At 36.1% G+C, this 17,207-nt stretch overlaps 1 protein-coding gene across 2 annotated transcripts in view; it reads left to right on the top strand.

Moving 5' to 3' along the window:
* Positions 1-17,207, top strand: part of VWA8 (von Willebrand factor A domain containing 8) — a 180,513-nt gene that overhangs the window by 142,689 nt on the left and 20,617 nt on the right. For both annotated transcript variants that reach the window (XM_086881203.1, XM_086881201.1), the window contains exons 38-39: positions 14,330-14,438; positions 14,833-14,989. In XM_086881203.1, coding sequence (XP_086737329.1) covers positions 14,330-14,438; positions 14,833-14,989 — 266 coding nt within the window. The remainder of the gene's footprint in view (positions 1-14,329; positions 14,439-14,832; positions 14,990-17,207) is intronic.

Raw genomic sequence — 17,207 nt, 5'->3', positions numbered from 1 at the left:
TCTGGTTTTGGTTGGGTTTTTTTGTGAATTAGATATATTAGGCCAAAGCATCTTTCACTTTCTTTTCCCACTCTTAGTTCCCTTTCTGCAAGACGTTCTGTGGTTACAGAGACTTGGGCAAGAACTGAGGTGTTCTTGTTACAGGACCTCAGCAAATGCCATTCATAAAAGTCATGGGAAAAAGAAACTGTTACCCAGTAGCACCTTTGTGCTTGATACTTGTGGCTTTGTCAGTGCCATGGTCATTGCCAGTGCAGTAGCACTAGCACCATCTTATGGTCAGATATAGCCGGTTTACAGCAGCCCAGGCAGTTTGACTAGTTTTAATAGTTATTTTTTTCCTTTCTCCTTTTTTTTTTTAATAACTTGTTATTTTATTCAGCAACATTTCTGTATTGTCAATAATAGCCAAAAAATTATTAGACAATACTGGTTTGGAAAGTACACACCGTAAGAAAATTTAAGTCAATTAACTAGAAATCTCAAGTAGCCATTTTAAAGAAGGCTAAGAAGCTTTCCCACAGTCACAAAGCAGTTTTCAAAAGCTGCTGTAGGCTTTCTCTCCACTGACAGTCAGCCTCACTAGTAGGCATACTCTAGGGTGCAGTCTCCTTAGAATATCTTTCTTTTCTCTTGTGTCAAACCAGTGGTTTGTCAGAACTGAAATAACATGCTCTTTGACGTGTTCTAAAGGGCTGGAACAAAGCCTCCTATGTGATATTCTGAATTGCATGATTATCACTAGCTTCTGTTTCCCTGCTTTACTTTTTTGCTTTGCTTTGAATAGAAAGATAACAAGACCCAAGAAGCTTTGTTTACACAGGCATTGCAGAGCAATAAGAAATAAATTAGATCCTTAATTTTATGTAATCTCAAATAAGATGATAGATGTGTAGCTGCTGTGTAAACTCTGTACTTTGCTGATTGGATATGATGGCCTTCACCTTTCCTACTTAATTTCTCAGTAGGCCTAGACATAAAAGCAGTACTTTATTAAGGCATTCTTTTCTGGAAACGAAAGGATCCTATTACCTTAAAAATATGTTCATGTAGCTTCCTTGTGTAATTGAGCATAGAAAGAACATGTCTCCTAATCCAGGGGCAATTACTTTGCTAAGAATGCTGCAGCTAAGTATTTCCTAATACCTGTTTTTGCAAAATTGGACACGTTTTGCAGCCATGTATCGATCTGATCTTTCAAGTGTATAAAAATGACCTCCTTTTGTGTAATGTTTTGTGCGCATGCTCATGTTAAGTAATTTGGAGTCTAATGAGGTTTCTCTACTTCTTCGACTAAACCCATAATTTCCAATCATCTTGTAGCAGAAACTCACTTTAAGAGAATTGTCAGTGTTACACCCACCCACCTCCAATTACCCCTTCCCTTAAAACTGCCATTGCTGCATCCCAGAAAACTGCCACAGGCTTAGAAAAGCTTATTATCCCTTTGTGTGGTGTTCTTAGACCATGACCTGTGTTTATGTGGTTGGGAACCACTGACCTGCAGAAGCACACACAATCTCTTTGAATTTTCCTGACCCTTTAGAGAAAAAAAGAATTAAAGGTCATTCAATACAAATATAGTTTCAAAGAATTGGAATCAAATCTTCCACCAGGCTTTGGGTGGAACTATTGGTACTGTCTTTCTGGGCTGCATTTTTGCTTTCACAAACATGTTAGCTCTGAGAAGGAGGCTGGATATACATAAGCAATGAAACAGAGGAAAACAAACAGCTGTTCCACTTGTAATCAGTAATTAGGCTCCCTTGATAAAATTTGTGGCAATCTTCAAAACAGTCAACGTTTGTTTTGTATTGTTGATGTACTCAGCAGAGTAGAAACTGCTGAAGTCTTGAGGCTTCACTAAATTAGTTTATCAAAATATAGTATGTGTTTACAAAAGCCGGTATTTATACAGTTAGGTCAGGAATTTTGTCATTTATTGAAGTTTTAAACTCAAAATAATACTACAGTATTCTGAAATTATTAAACTGGAATATCCAAAATATAAAATCTTGACAAAATACTGTATTTCCTAAAGCTGTGAACTCTACTCCAAAAACCATTGAGGTTTTTCACTGTTTGGTACCTCTGACAAAAACGTCACTTCATTATCAAATACCTGAAGGGAATTTGAAAAGCAATTTCTTTTTAAATCTTGCCCTAAAAGTTTCATGGCAATAGGCAGACACTGATAAGCTTGTGTTACTTTTTTCATCCAAGGGTTATTGATGGAAATTAAATAGAACACTGGTTACATTCTGATATAGTTCAGATATTGTCTTTAAGTAAGCATTATTTAGAGGTATGTCTCATTTAGATAAACTATGATGCTTTGATAAAAATAATTAAAAGATGCATCATTTAGAGGTATTTCAATAGATGTTAAGGCATTTATCTGTGATTATTAGCAAAAACATTTAGTTCTGTATTCACTGCACTTAATGTTTTCCTGCTGTAAACTGTTGTCCAAAATGTTTCATGTTATGTACTCAGAATTGTTTTCAGAAGTCCCAGGACATATCCAGACCTGTAGAGTGCATAAAAATGTACTTAATCAAAGATTGCAAAAGCTTTGTCATCTAGTTTATGCTAATATATATCTGAACTCTAAATCGAATTCACAACATTTTTTGAAATCCAGGTGTAGTTTTGGTCTAGGTAATATCACCATGCAAAGTGACATGTTGAAGCTGAACATACTCTTGTTTCAGTACCAAGATCTTCTAAATAAGTGATCTGATTGATTAAAAAAATAATAATTCTTGTAAACTAAGGCTTTTTAGGGGTTTATTTGGGTGAGGGATTTTTTTATGTCTGTTGTTTAATATACTTGTGGAACCTGCAGTAGTTGTATCATCTCCTACATGCATGAAGTGTGTTTTTGAAATTGCAGTAGTGCCTTCTGTTTGTGGCTATGTATAAAGGCCTAATGAGTCGAGTAGTTGTGACTGCAACTATTTTGATTTCCTGTGGACTGTTCTCTCTCATTTTCAGTATAGGAAGCCTTCCTCATAAACATTCGGGTACTTAGAAATTAATTCATATTTACATCTAAGTGAATAGTTAGCAAGGAAAAAAAAACAAGAGACTTCATTCCATTTTCCTGTCATTCTACTGTCCTAAAACAAGGTCACAATTTCCTGGTGCATCCCAGATCTTAAAGGTCAAGGCCTGCTTGTTCTACAATACTCTTCTTCTTCAAGGATGGATATTGCTTATTTCTTTTTGGCCTCTGACAGAGCCTCACTGTAACATAAGTGTTCTGTGTAATGTGTGTTTTTCCTCAGAAACTTAAAAAGCTGAAATGTTTGACTCAGGTCATGTCTTCTATAACCCTAGGAAGCACAGTTGAGTTTCTTAGATGATTCAGGTTCAGCCGATATGATGTCAAGATCATACAGTGTAGGACTGAGCAGAGCAAAGATACAGTACATGTGAATTAAGTGTGCACCAGCTGTTTAAAAATAGATAAAGTACATTTAGCCGTGAGCAAATGCACGTGCTGTGTAGAACCTGAATAATACAACATCTACATCATGCCAGCTCTCTAGTCTGAAGCCTGATGGGCAACACTCAGCTTAAAAAATTACATACTTCTTTGTAGGTGTGTCAGTCCAAAGGAAGTGTGTGAGAGAGACACTGACACCTTAGTATGAAACCAGGCCCTTCCAAAGAAAAGGATCAGCCTGGAAACATTTTCTTACATTTTTTCCTCACTTTGGTTTTGTGACTTCACCTGACATAAAGGTTGAACTGGAGTCAAAGTTGAGTACATTCCTGAAGTATTCATAATGCAAAAAATCTCACATTTACTGTTAAAGTTAAAAGAAGCCAATCACATTAAATTAGGTGAGGGTGTGCAAATGCAGCTGAGTGTGTGTATGTTATGTGTTGACACACAGGTACATGTATATATCTGCACACACACACACACACACACACACACGTGCTCATTTTTTTTTCCCAGTTGTCTTACCTCAACACTGGTTCTCTTGAATTAGAATTACCTGAAGAGATCATCATAACTTGACTTGTTGTCAGTCCCACAGGGACTGTATTTCATAATGAGCAAGAATTGAAAGTCAATTTGGATAATGATCGTCTTATTCCCTTCCTTGAATAGTCTCATTTATCCCATTTGTATTCCATGCAGCTAATCATGTAGAACTCTACATTAAATATTCACCCCTTAAGTGAACTTATATTTTTCTATTTTATTGAATGCATCCTTTTTTTCTCTTGTTTTTTTCCGAAGCTGTACTTTAAAGTTCAGGTTAATGCAAGTCCACCTGATGATATTTATTTTTTTAGGTTGGATATTTATCTAAAGAATAATTAGTTCAGGATTTTCAGTGATTACAACTTGTTTATGTTTACTGCTCAGAATCTACTTTAATCTATACAGATAGTTTGGGGGTTTTCTCCCTTTTTAAAAAGTGACATTGTACTTTATAACGTAACAAAAATCCAGCCTTTTCCTGATGTTAAGACTGAACTGGGAAAAGCTGCAGTTCTTTAATCGAGACAAAAGCATGACCTTTAGCAAGAGTGGCCATTTCTTCTCCCCACCACCCTCCCGCTTGCCATTTTCTACTTTGCACCAAGCAGTCTTTCTGACCACACGAGGGCATCAGTGGGCTAGTAACAGTCATTTCCTTCAGCTTTTCAATACTTTCAGTGCAAACCCCAAGAATTACGAGAAATACATGCAGTGGATTGTTACTCTAAGTTTGGAATAACCATATGATGGCATTCAGCAGACCTGCACAGTATCCTGAAAATCTTGAAATACTGCAGATTGCGGAGTTACCTAATCAGTAGGTGGATTCCAAGGTATAGTTTGATAGCATTGACAGTTCTGAGATCCATGAGCCCCAAATCCATAGTTTAGGTCTGTGATCTCTTCGTAGACCATATTATTTATTCAGCTGGGGACTAACAGCTGTGTACCAGCCCTTGAATGAAGGCATCTGAATATAGGGAAGCATGAGACTGGAAAGCTGTGAACTCACAGAGCTAAATAAATGCATATCTCTACAAGTATTGATGGGATAAAGCAACTCAGATAAAGATCATTGGTTCTCTGTCAGGCACCTTTTCTATAAATTTTCTCAGCTTGGATGAGGCCCTTATACAGAAGCACTGTACAAACATGTCTAAAATATATTATCTTTCCTAAGGAGATCTTCCAGTCTAATTATAGCAGACGGACAAAAAGCAGGAGGGGAATAACCTTAACTTTCTGTTAGAGCAGACTGATCCAGCACAAAAGTCCCTTTTCATCCCCCAACCTTTCTGTGGAAGCCCAGAGTTCTCAGGGAGAAAATATTATTACCTCAGCACATTTTTGAAGATGTCAAAAAGTCTGCAGCAGTGCACATTGCTGACATAAAGGTTGGAGCTCCTAACACCAGTGAAATCCTGCTGTCCCAGGAAGACAAATGTATACTAATAATTATGTCTTTAAGAAAGTGATTCCCTGATTAGTGAAAGGACAAACATAGGGAAAATTAAAATAATCTGATATGCTTCCGTAATGCAAATTCTAAGAGGGTTTCCTTTAGAAAATAAAACAGTGTAGTAGATATTAAAAAACTTCTGCCTCTGCTTCTTAAGGGTAGTGTTGACAAGGTCCTAGGTATACAGAAAATCAGGCTTTTCTCCTTCTGCATATAATTTTTTTCAACTTTCTTTTTACCCTATGGTTTTCAGTCTGGACTATTCCAAACTGAAATATTGTGTTCACTTATCCAATCTTTCTAGCTGCTGATTATTCACAGTACTCCAGAAGAAACCAAATTCGGTGTTTTCTGAGTTCATTGATCTGGGAGGTATGTAGTAGTCATGACTAAGCTAGATATTATCTGTCTCCTCTGATAATATTTCATAGTGGGTTAGAATACTAAAAAGATGATGACCTAACACCTTTGAGTTGAACAGAATTGACTAGGGAATTTTTATTAAAGACAGAGGAAAAATGGACTTTACACAGGTGCTTACATAACAAAAGATCCATTAGATGGTATAAATGTAATATATTCACTTATTACTATATTTACTTTTCCAGCTTTTAAGTCACACAGTGAATATATGTGGGCAAAATATTCTAATGCATCTGCTGTGCAGAGTGTTTGAGTTGGTTCTTCAAGTGACAGCATTTATTTCAAAAAAGAGCCCACAGCAGCATTTTGTACAGTGTGTTGTTTTTTTAGTTGGTGTATATAAATTTCATCTGTAAGCCAGATATAGCTTTTTATAAGTTTCACTCCAAATCTCCATCTCTTCCCCATCCAGGTTCACTTTTCTAAAATGCCATCAGTTATGATGCTTTCAACAATTCAGGTATTTGAGACAAAAGCTTAATGCCTGCATGAATTTTAAATGCTACTTTCAGAATTAAATGTTCACAGGAGTCAGATGATGCATGAAGCTTCATTAGCTCAGTTTGAACTCTTGCAAAGTTTTACAGACAAGATAGAAAATCAAAATGAAGTCAAATGGAAAAAAGAAAATATATTTAAAGTTTCGTACTGCAGTGCGATAAACGTTTTTTTTCATTTCAGGATACAGTTGAAGAAACAATGCATATCACACATTTTTATTGTCTAAGACCGAATATATTTTCTGTGGAAAAATTACTAGTGAACTCAGTTTTGTGCTGTTATGTTATGTGTAGCATAATAGAAATTATGCTATTAATTTTTAGTATGTAGGAAAAAGCTGCACATTCTATGGTACAAGTGAACAAAATAGAAGCCATTAGAGGGGGTTTTGCCTGTTTATGCCTTTCTCTCACTAGTTGGTGTAAGATTATTACACCAATTATTATTAGATTATAGAACTTTCTTTCTCTCTTTAGTAGAATCAGTTTTACGGTAGAATTTAAAGCCACAATGGAACAGGCAGGTTAGACTGTGATCTCCCTGATGTGGAACTTCTTTGCTTTTTGAGAATGTAATGCATATATTCATGCTGCTGATAAAGAATGTGTTAGAGGAAGGTATGTTCTTGTGACCTGTTAAATGCAGCCTAGGATAATATTGAGGGTTTAAGGTTGCAGTAGCTCAGGAATAAAAGAAAAGCAATTATTTTGTTTCAGGAAAACATCAATCTTTTGCACATCTGCAGAAGTACATTCTGCATTCCATGGAATACATTTCCTAATCCTTTGTGCCACTGTGGGATGGATTACTTAATGCATTTTTCACATGGAATACAGTTGTGTTTTGTTAAATCTTTTTTCATAATAATGTATGAGACTGAAAGCAGGTTTGTATTGATTTTGATAAAGAAATTACCATCTCCCAAATCACCCATAAGGCAAAAATCTACAAAGTTTTCCCTTCTTCTCTTGCAATATTCTTTTGATACATGCTCAATCTTTGTCTACAGCACATGATAAAGTGAGCTAAAATACTTTGTAGTCTTTCTAGTAGGTTTATATTCATATAACTAATATTTTACAGCAATAATTTAGTGCCTCCTATGGAAAGTAACCCATATTCTTCACTGACAGGAAACTGTCCTGTTTAATATGTTTTATGTTAATGAAAAGGCAAAGTATCAGATTAACTCTTTCCTTCCACATCTCAGACATGTTTTGATAAGAGTGGATATATTCTCATTTGGATCTTGAAAGAATTGTTTCCTTTATGATAAAAAAAATGTAAATGAAGAATGGGATCTTGCCAGCCTACATCTGCCTACTTTCCAGGACTGTCTGATCTTGCAACTAATTAAGCTAATGCACAGTTTCTTAATTTACATTGAACTAAGCGCCTGAATTGTATGAATTTTATTCTACCTCAAATCTTAGTGCAGACATTCTTTTCCCTATTCTCTTCTGATCAACAGTAAAAAACAACTAATAATGCAGTATTATCACTAATAGTAGAATATGTGCTTGTGAAAACAATATTTGGGTACCCTAAAATTTTCTTTTTAAAGATTTTCCTCCATAAATATTCTTTACAGCTGTAAATACTGCAGCTGTGTTCCTGTTTGCTTGTATAATTTTATGCATTTATTCAGTTGTGACACATGAAATCCTGCTGGTTGCATCTTTAGTATTTGTGTCCTATGTGGAATGATCCACTGAATGCTGAAAAGAGCTTAGTAGAGACGTTGATTCCTTGTCACCACATGCAACAAGGAGGAATTTCATTTATTTCTATTATGAAGATGGAAAAGCCTGTAAGGAATGCCCAGCTCTGCTTAAACATTCCCAAAAGGATAAGAAATACTTGATTTGGGGAGGTTTGAAGAATGGAAATATAGACTATTTTTAAAGCAAAAATTTAATCCCTTTACACCTGCAGGATGTTAGACTGGAATCAAAGTGGGTTTTTCTGTTTTTTCCACCTTTCTGTACTACCTGGAGTATTTAAATAAGCACTGTGTTTTATGTGAGAGAATTAGATATGAGTTCACCCTGTCAGGGCCAGAAATAATTAAAACTAAGAGGTGAAAGGTCTGCTCCCCTGTACATGAGGCAGCTCACTCCCATTGGAAACCAGAGTTTCTTTGCCATTCCTGAGGCAGAAACTTGCTTTTGTTGCTGTGAGCCCCACAAAGGAGCTTTCTGGCAAGCAATCCTGAATGGGAGGCACTGACACCTCCTGTGCCCTTCAGGAATTTTAATGAAGTTAACCCTGTCAGGATACAAAAGTAAACTGCTCTATTTAAAGACCATCCACTCTCTGGCCAATTTGCAGTGTTGCAGTGTCAGTTACAGGGCAGGATGGCAGGAATATCTACAACCAAAAAAATTATCTGCATCCCAGTCAGCATTAAGGAAAAAGCCCTTCACATTTTACTGGAAGCTGTCACTTGTTGATTACTTTTCTACTCAAAGCTAGAAATACGTTCAAGCTTGTCTGACATCTGCTTACAAATTCTAAAAGATATTTCCTAACCTGTAACCGTGAGTTCTCTTTCTACCAGCAGTTAAATCTGAGTACATGTTCTGACCCTTGTTTTAGAGAGTCAGCTTTTTACACAACTGGAGGTTTGGACACTGAAAGCTATTGGCTCAATCTCTTGCATAAAGCTGCCAGGAATAAAAATTTCAAGTGGGACAAGACAGAAGGAGATGAAATTCCCTCTCTTTCCCTGTTTCCACAATAAATACAACTTGAGGAATTTTAGTCTTTAGTTAGTTGTAACAGACTTGAAGAATGAAGAGCTGGTGTATGACTTAAAATACTTGGTTGCTAATACTCTAAAACATGAATGACTGAATAATAGATCTACTGAAATATTCATTTCAGCTGACTTTGCTAAGTGTCTTTTACTTATTATATTGGATACTATTATAAACATGTTTATAATAGGGCTATTATACATTCAATGCAGATGTACTTGCTAAGATACAGAAGTGCACAGTTGTCCTGCTTGTGACTCTTATTTAAATGGTGAATCTTCTTTTTAAAGATTTTTTTTTTCTTCTCAGTTTTGCTGCAATGTAGGATTAAGATTACTGGATGCTAAAATGTCACTAAGGTCACCTGCACAAAATCAGATGAAGCTAAATTTGATAATGCTTTTGGTCAGTTTTATTCAGAGAGCCAGAGAGATTCTTTTGCCATGCATTAGAAGAAAACTAATTCTGAAATCAAAAGGGAAGTACTGTATTGTAAAAATAACTCATATGTTAGAATGAAGTATGGATATGTGTGGAACATCGATAATTTTAATAATAGAGTACAGCTTCTGTCTTTATAATTCCCACGCTTTTATTGTGGGTTATTTTCTAATGGGTTCATGCAAGCTCTTTTCTTCCCATAGCTGTGACTGTGTCTTGTGGGGGCAATTCACAGTGTATCTGGGTCAGCTGTGTGATCCTCAACAAATACAGCCTCTGTCTCTCACTGAGGGATTACAAAAGTGTCAGAAGTATGCCAGTGCTTCTTACTCTCCAGGGGTTAATGTTATTAAATTAGATGAATTCACATCAGAATTCAATGAAATTCAATCCCACATTCACTTAACTGGCATGAATGTGATTCTACATCCACTTCCAAAATAGTTAAAATTTGTTTAGTACACAATATATCATAGTTTATGACCAGCTGAAGTCTAGACAAAACTACCAGCCTTTGACTCATCTTCACAGTGGTCACTATTACAGATTGGTGTGTTTAATGTCTGTTTGGCATAAATGTGGCACAGATGTGAAACACTTGTTTTCTCTGTGTTGTTGAGAGCAGTAAATCATGTAATGGACTTTTTTGAGCCTTTTTATCTTCTTCGTGCAGGATAATAAGATCACTTAGTTTCCAAACTGAATGAGCTTGTATCAGTTTTCCCTATGCAGTTCACTCATAAAATCCCAGTGTTGTCAGAAAAAATAAAATAAAATAAAAGTGTAGCCATGTAAAAACCATTTTGGCACACATTCATATTTTTTGGAAGGAACTGATCTAGAACAATTTCATATACCATGTATCTTTCACTGAGAGTAAAAATCAGTGTTGAGTTCTATTCCTACCTGGCTATCCTTACTGTCAGGAGTTAATGGATGTATAAGAGGCAGAACCAGAAAATTAAGTCAAAGCATTAACAGGTCGTGGTATTTGTTGTTGCTTCTTAATTTCCCTTTTCTTAAGCACTCCTTTCATGCCATTGCCTCTTAAGAAAAGCACATTCCTTTGACATCTTTCTGACCTGAACTGTTCATATTCTCATCCAAAATTTTTGTTTGTTTCATTGAATTTGGAAGACCTACAGAGCCTGCATCACAAAGTCTTTATGAATGTACCCATTTCCTATTGCTATAAGTGCCTGAGAATATAGAAAGAAAATGAGAGAACAAAAATATTTGAGAATGGAGACTAAGATCATTGATGATTACTGAAAATTAGGATTCTAAAGAGTATAAAATAAGAATCATCTATTGCAGGAGAGGATGGCAGTTGTGCTTCTTGTGTGGTGAAGACTTTGAAGAAAAAGCTGCTGAACCAGGGAATGGGGGAGTGCTTTCACACTGTGATTGTGAATCACCAGTATATGTAAACAGGGTTAGACAATGACAATTACAATTGAAACGTGTGCCTTGAATGTTTTGGAAATAGTGGTTATTTTGGAAATCAAAAGGAACTTTCAGAGGGAAAAATTCAGTTTTCCAGATATTCTGCTCTGACCTGTGCCTCATAGCTGGAGCTGAAGGCTGCAAGACTGAATTTGTGTGTTGTTTCACAGAGCCATGATATGCACACCAGGCAGTATGGAATCTGCACAATGATGCAGTAATGAATAGTGCTTTTCAGTGCATGTAAGGCTAGGAGGAGCACAGATTTCTGTCAAGAAGCTGTGGTTAATCAAAACTTGTTGAAAGAAACAAAGTTCATAGAAGTCTGCGATTAGATTCAAATGGAAAATATTCAGGAGGGGACAGGTCAGCTTTTAAGCAAGGAAATTTATATATTTGAAAAATACCCATCACAACAGTAATAGAAAACTCATTGTAGAAATTACTGTCAGACAAGCTTGGCAAAGCTAGTGTGGATTTTAGGTTTGCTCAAGTCCTTTGTCTGCTTTTAGTACTTGTTTTTCTTGTCTTCCTTCTCACTCCAGACAAACTAAATATTTCCTGCTGAGCATTCTTCAGTTTCTCAGGTTCCTAATCCATCCAGTTTTGGATTCTGCTGCTTAAATCTACCTTTCCAATAGTTTCTAATGTCAAGAATTCCTCCAGTCCTCAGAGGGGTGACTTACCCATGGCTCTCCCATCTCTTTATAATTTATCATACTGAAGAATGTATCATTGTACAAAAGTTTTTCTCTTCAGTTTTTTCCTCATCCTCCCTCTGATTTCATGTCAAGGCTCTTTGATTTACTGTTTATTTGTTTGTAAATATATCTTCAATTCTTATATAGGTATTTGGTTGTCTAACTTCTAGTTTATAGAGGTGCTTTCAGAGTAGAGACGATTTGTTGGCTGGAAAATTACCTTGAAACTTGTAAAATTACCTTCCATAGATATGGGAATGGGAAGGAGAAAAGTCTGACAGGTCACTAAGGGAATTATCTAAAGCTCAAAGGAAAACCAGAAAAGTACATCCAGAAGATTCTCTTCAGAGGATTCTATGGTGTGCTAATATAATGCAGTTTCTAAGTATATGGTAAATCTGAAAAATAATTGTCCCAGCAAACCAGTGCTAATAAAAATTGCTTGTTGAAGTATTCAGAGTTAGCAAAATTCTACAACCTTTTGTCTGCATAGGTGATACTTAAAAGAAAAATAAATTAAACTGCTGCAATTCACTGGCATGACATTTACATCTGCTGGTGGTGTTCCATTCCAGTATTATTGAATTTTCAATTATTTTATCCATTCAGCCATTAACTATACATAAAAAGAAAATTAGTGAAGAATTCTTAAGCTATGATGGATTGTAATCCTTGTTTCTTTTGTTCTTTCTCAATCAATTTTTTTCAAAGTTTTAACAGAAATTAAATGTTGGATGTTTGGTGTCCTGTAAGAAGAGAAAGCAAAAAAATCATTATGGGATAGAAGATTTTCTATTAGCCACATGCCATTTTGAAGTTACAAGTACTGGATTTAATCAAATCTGATCAGATCAATACTGTTGTAAAATAAGTTTCTATTAGAAACATGTCTAGTGCATGTGTACTAGAAACACTATTTGTGAGCAACTAATACTTGAGAAATATATATGTGCAATAATGCTCTTTTGTCTACAGACTTTTTCACTGAAGATTTAAAAAATGCTTCTATTTCAAAATGTCTAGTGGATTTTTTAAATGGAAAAACTTGACAAAAATAGAATACGACATTTGCGTTGCTGATTATAGTTATGTTTGTTTCATAGAGCTTTCTTTTACAGAAGGAATATTTTTCTATAAAGAATATGTAAGCATGAACATGTAAAATTTTTGCCTAATTTCATGTTTCTCATTATAGAATAATGTTTTGATTTGTTTCATGAAACTGGAACTATCAATTTCATTTTATAACTTTGTTTCAAACTCAGCAATTTTTGTTAACCAGTGTTTCTGATCGTTTTTAAATCCACCAGTTTTGCAAAAAAAGAATGGTTTATTTTGGAGGAAATCTCTTAGACCAAAAAAGTATATAACCATAAGGATAACATGCTGTTTTGGTTACATGTTTCTCCCTACACAAATGTTAAATGGATGTAATTTATCAGATTAGATCTTGATTTTACACTCATGACATGGTTCACAGAGGATGTATTGTACCTCTTTGAATTGATATAAATTCTGTAAAGGGAAAGAAAATTATGCTTTGAATAGCTGCCAGGACAGTGTTGTTAGACCACATGTTTTCAGTTCAAAAACATGTGTGGAATTCATGTCAGCAGTGAGTCTGCAAGACAGTGAATTCAAGGATTAAGCTGCTGTACAGTGAAAACCCTGATAATACCAGTGAACTTCTGAGAAGGCAATAAATTGTAGTTATTGAGACACATAAATTCATTGGAGAATTAAATGTATTACAGTAGATAAGAAAAAAAGTTAATTTTAAGTGGTTAGAGACACTAATTTTCCATCTCAGTCATGGGGTTTTGTTAAAAACAAACATAAAGTGGCACTAAATTATAGAAGATTAGTAAGGGGCAGTTCACACATGATTCATTGATTTACTACATGACTCAGAGTTAATAATGAGAAGGAGTATTTTTGCCTTCAGTCACCCACTTAAATCCAGCCCCAGCCTAAAGTGACTCAGCCCTGACCATCTGGCAGCTGTTGGATGTTCAGCTGTGCCGTGAATCGGTGGTGAAAGTGCCCTCAGTGGACACATCTAGAAAACCCAGCATGGGAGAACTTCTGTGGTCCATGAAGTGATGCTGAGGATTGCATGAGTCTGTTATTTGAACCGGCCATTTGCTGACCAGTCTCATCTCTGTAGCCCCTGTTCATGAAACATCCATCTACCCATCAACAGGGAATGTGGGACTGCAGTTGGGTGCACATGAAATGTGTAAATGGATGTGAAATGCTGTGCATATACAATAAATACTCTGAGAAGTGTTTGAGCTGCAGGTTATTCTGTTTACAGGGGGATTTTGAGTTATGTTGGGCAGTTATCAGCAAGCAATTTCTAGTGTGGATATGAACAGAATGTAGAGGGGTTCAGATGTGGCAGTAGTCTTTGTTTGGGGGTCTAATGTGCCACTCAGGAGTCCTGGTTTACTCTGCTCTGCTCTGAGGTTAAATGTTGCCTTTATTGGTGGTGGTCCTGCAGCTACTCAGCACATCTAGTATGTTGTTATTATTAGGTTGTTGGGGTGTTTTCTTCACTATAAGAGATGTTTACATCTCTCTTTCTCTCTTACAGATAACGATTGAGAGGGAAAGTGGTTTGGATGTCAGCTCCCCTAAACATGGAAAAGTGGATCCAGACAACATGCCACATGTTGGTGGAAATATGTGGGCTGGTGGAACAGGTCTTTCATTGATTCATGTTTTGTTTTGTTTTGTTTTTAATGCATCATTGACAGATACCTAAGGGAGATGCTATGCCAGTCAAAAATGGTTTAATACAAAGCTGTCCTCTGCCTAGAGCTATTTTACCCAGTACAGGATTGGTTTATTGTCAATAAAAGAAGAGAAAAGAAATATTTGTCCCAACAAACTATAACACAACTATTCCATGGGAGTTCTTCTTTACCATGATAGCTGTTTGGTTTTGAAAACCTTTGTCGAGAAATATTTCAACTGGGGATTGTTAGCAACATTTTTAGAACATGTGTAGATGACAGTGGAAGCTTTAAAGAAAATGTGGTTTTATTTTTTTATCAAATGTATATTCCTAATGGTTTTTTATCTCGACCATCCTAGGTGGGAGAGATACTGCTGGGTTAGGTGGCAAAGGTGGGCCTTATCGACTAGACGCTGGCCACAGGGTCTACCAAGTATCTCAAGCTGAAAAGGATGCTGTTCCTGAGGAAGTTAAGAGAGCTGCTCGAGAGATGGGTGAAAAGGCCTTTAAACAGAGGTAATGTGAAAGTCTTTTTTTTTTCTTTTCCATTTCCCAGAAGAATTTGAAAAAGATGGCTGAAAAGGATTTTCTTTCTTAACTGCATTTATCAGCTACCTTACCCTGTTCATTATCACTTAACAGAGATTACCAGCACATGTTTAGTGTTCTGGACAAGATGTGTGGAATGTTTTATTGAATTAAGCCACAATGTTAAAATGACTGTGTAATTTGGTAGCTAAAACATAGCTAGATGGAGAAGGAGATTGAGGTAAATATTTATCTTTTTAAAAAGAAAAAGATTATATGTAAATTTCTTTGAATTATGATGAATCTAGATTGTATGTTGTTAGGAATTAATGACTTAACAAGTGTCTTTCAAAATGGACCACAACAAGCACATTGTTTCTTTTTGAATGATCTATAGCCAGATGGTTAGAGCATTGTGCTAATAATACTGTGGATTTGATCCCTGTATGGGCCATTCACTTAAGAGATGGACTTGATGGATCCTTGTGGATCACTTCCACCTCAGAATATTCTGTGATTCTGTAATTTGAACTATTAAGCTTCAGCAGCTGATTAACACGAAGAGCAGGTCTTCCCAGCATGAGTGTAATGTGTGATTACTGATCAACCCTTTCCCAGAATGTGCACAGAGATTCAGATTTCTTCTACCAGCTGAACTCTCAAGTCAATCTCTAGTATTTTGTATTAAAAAAAGCATTCCCCCCTCTTCAAAATTGCTTCTGAGCTGCTTCATAATAGAAACAGTGGGTATATATGGTCTTGGATACTGTACATCTGTCTGTGCATATGTCCATATACACACCTGGCAGGCTTTGAGATGAGTTTCTACTGCCTGTGTGTGGTGATTTACTAAAACAGAGAAAAGGGGAAATTCCTGGCTACTGCAGCATGCTGTGGGAATAGTGCCGCTATGCTCTGTAAAATCTGGGTATCTGTACATGAGGTAACAATTCCTGTCCTGCAAAACCCAAGTGGGCTGGCATGTACCAACTGCAAGTGTAGCCTATTATGAAACCATATTTGATTGAATTATTATTCTGTACCATTTGTATAGTTGTGGGAACTAACAGGTAAGAATACAGAGGTTGGAGTCCACAGGCTGGCAAAAAAGAAAGGGAAACTGCAGATTTCACTGCTTTGTTTATAGAGGGGAAAAGAGAAATTTTGTATAAAAGCTATTGATGCTTTCCTGGCTAGATAGTATTTCTATTGGCAAACATTTTAAATTGCCTTATTTGACAAAAATGAAATTAACAAATACTCTGGGATAGATGCAGTATTTTCAATGGTATTTTTCTGAATTACCTTTCACTTTGGACTGATGTAGGATGCAACAAAGTAAAACGCCATGTGAGGTTCTTTTTGTTTGAAACAAAATATTTCTTTTGTAGATCTGAAGATACCAAACTCTGTTGGCAGGATTCACAAAATTAAATGTGCGGCACTGAAAGTTCCTTTTTCCTACCTCTAATGAATAAGAGTTGGCTATAATGACTTTGTGCATGCAAAACTGTAAATACAAAAAGACATCCTGATAGAGACAACAAAGATTTGATGTTTGATTTTAATATTATCTTCAAAGGGTTGGTCTAAACAGCAGTTCTCAGGTAGACTTTATGATCCAGACAATTAGCTTGAGATAGTGTTATAAAAACTTGCCATTGGAAATAAAATTAGCCTATACATACTTTACTATCCATTTATAATTCAGTTTAAAACACAGTACTTTTTCAACACTGAGAGTGAGATTATGCCGTTATGAAGTGCTTGTTTGAAATGGGCTGGGCACAGGCCAGTAAATTTTAGCTCAGGACTGAACCTAGCCACATGCTGAGGGGTGGGGTGGGCAGGTACACAACTTCTGCCTCTCTGCACGATGTTGGGTCATGACAAATACTGAATGATGAGCACTCCCAGCATATCTGCCTGTTGCCTAGCTCTTTCTTCACTGTTGGATCTCTGTAAATACATTCCAATGGTAAATGTCACCTGCTAAGATATGTTGTTTAAAAGGTGATACAGAACTTGAAATAGACACATCTTTGCTTGTAAAGAAAGCATGCATTTGTTTTCATGGTGCAGGTGTACTCTCTGTTACAGGCCTCTGGACAGGATAGTACATGACTCATTTTTTATGGAGGGAGCACGTTTTTGTTAGTGCTTATTTAAAACCCTATTGTTTCAAGGTTTCTTCATTTAATGAAGC

This window comes from Cyanistes caeruleus, chromosome 3, assembly GCF_971803275.1.
Source record: "Cyanistes caeruleus chromosome 3, bCyaCae1.hap1.1, whole genome shotgun sequence".
Lineage (NCBI taxonomy): Eukaryota > Metazoa > Chordata > Aves > Passeriformes > Paridae > Cyanistes > Cyanistes caeruleus.
The sequence above is the reverse complement of the archived record's forward strand: the minus strand, read 5'-3'. Positions and strand labels throughout refer to the sequence as shown.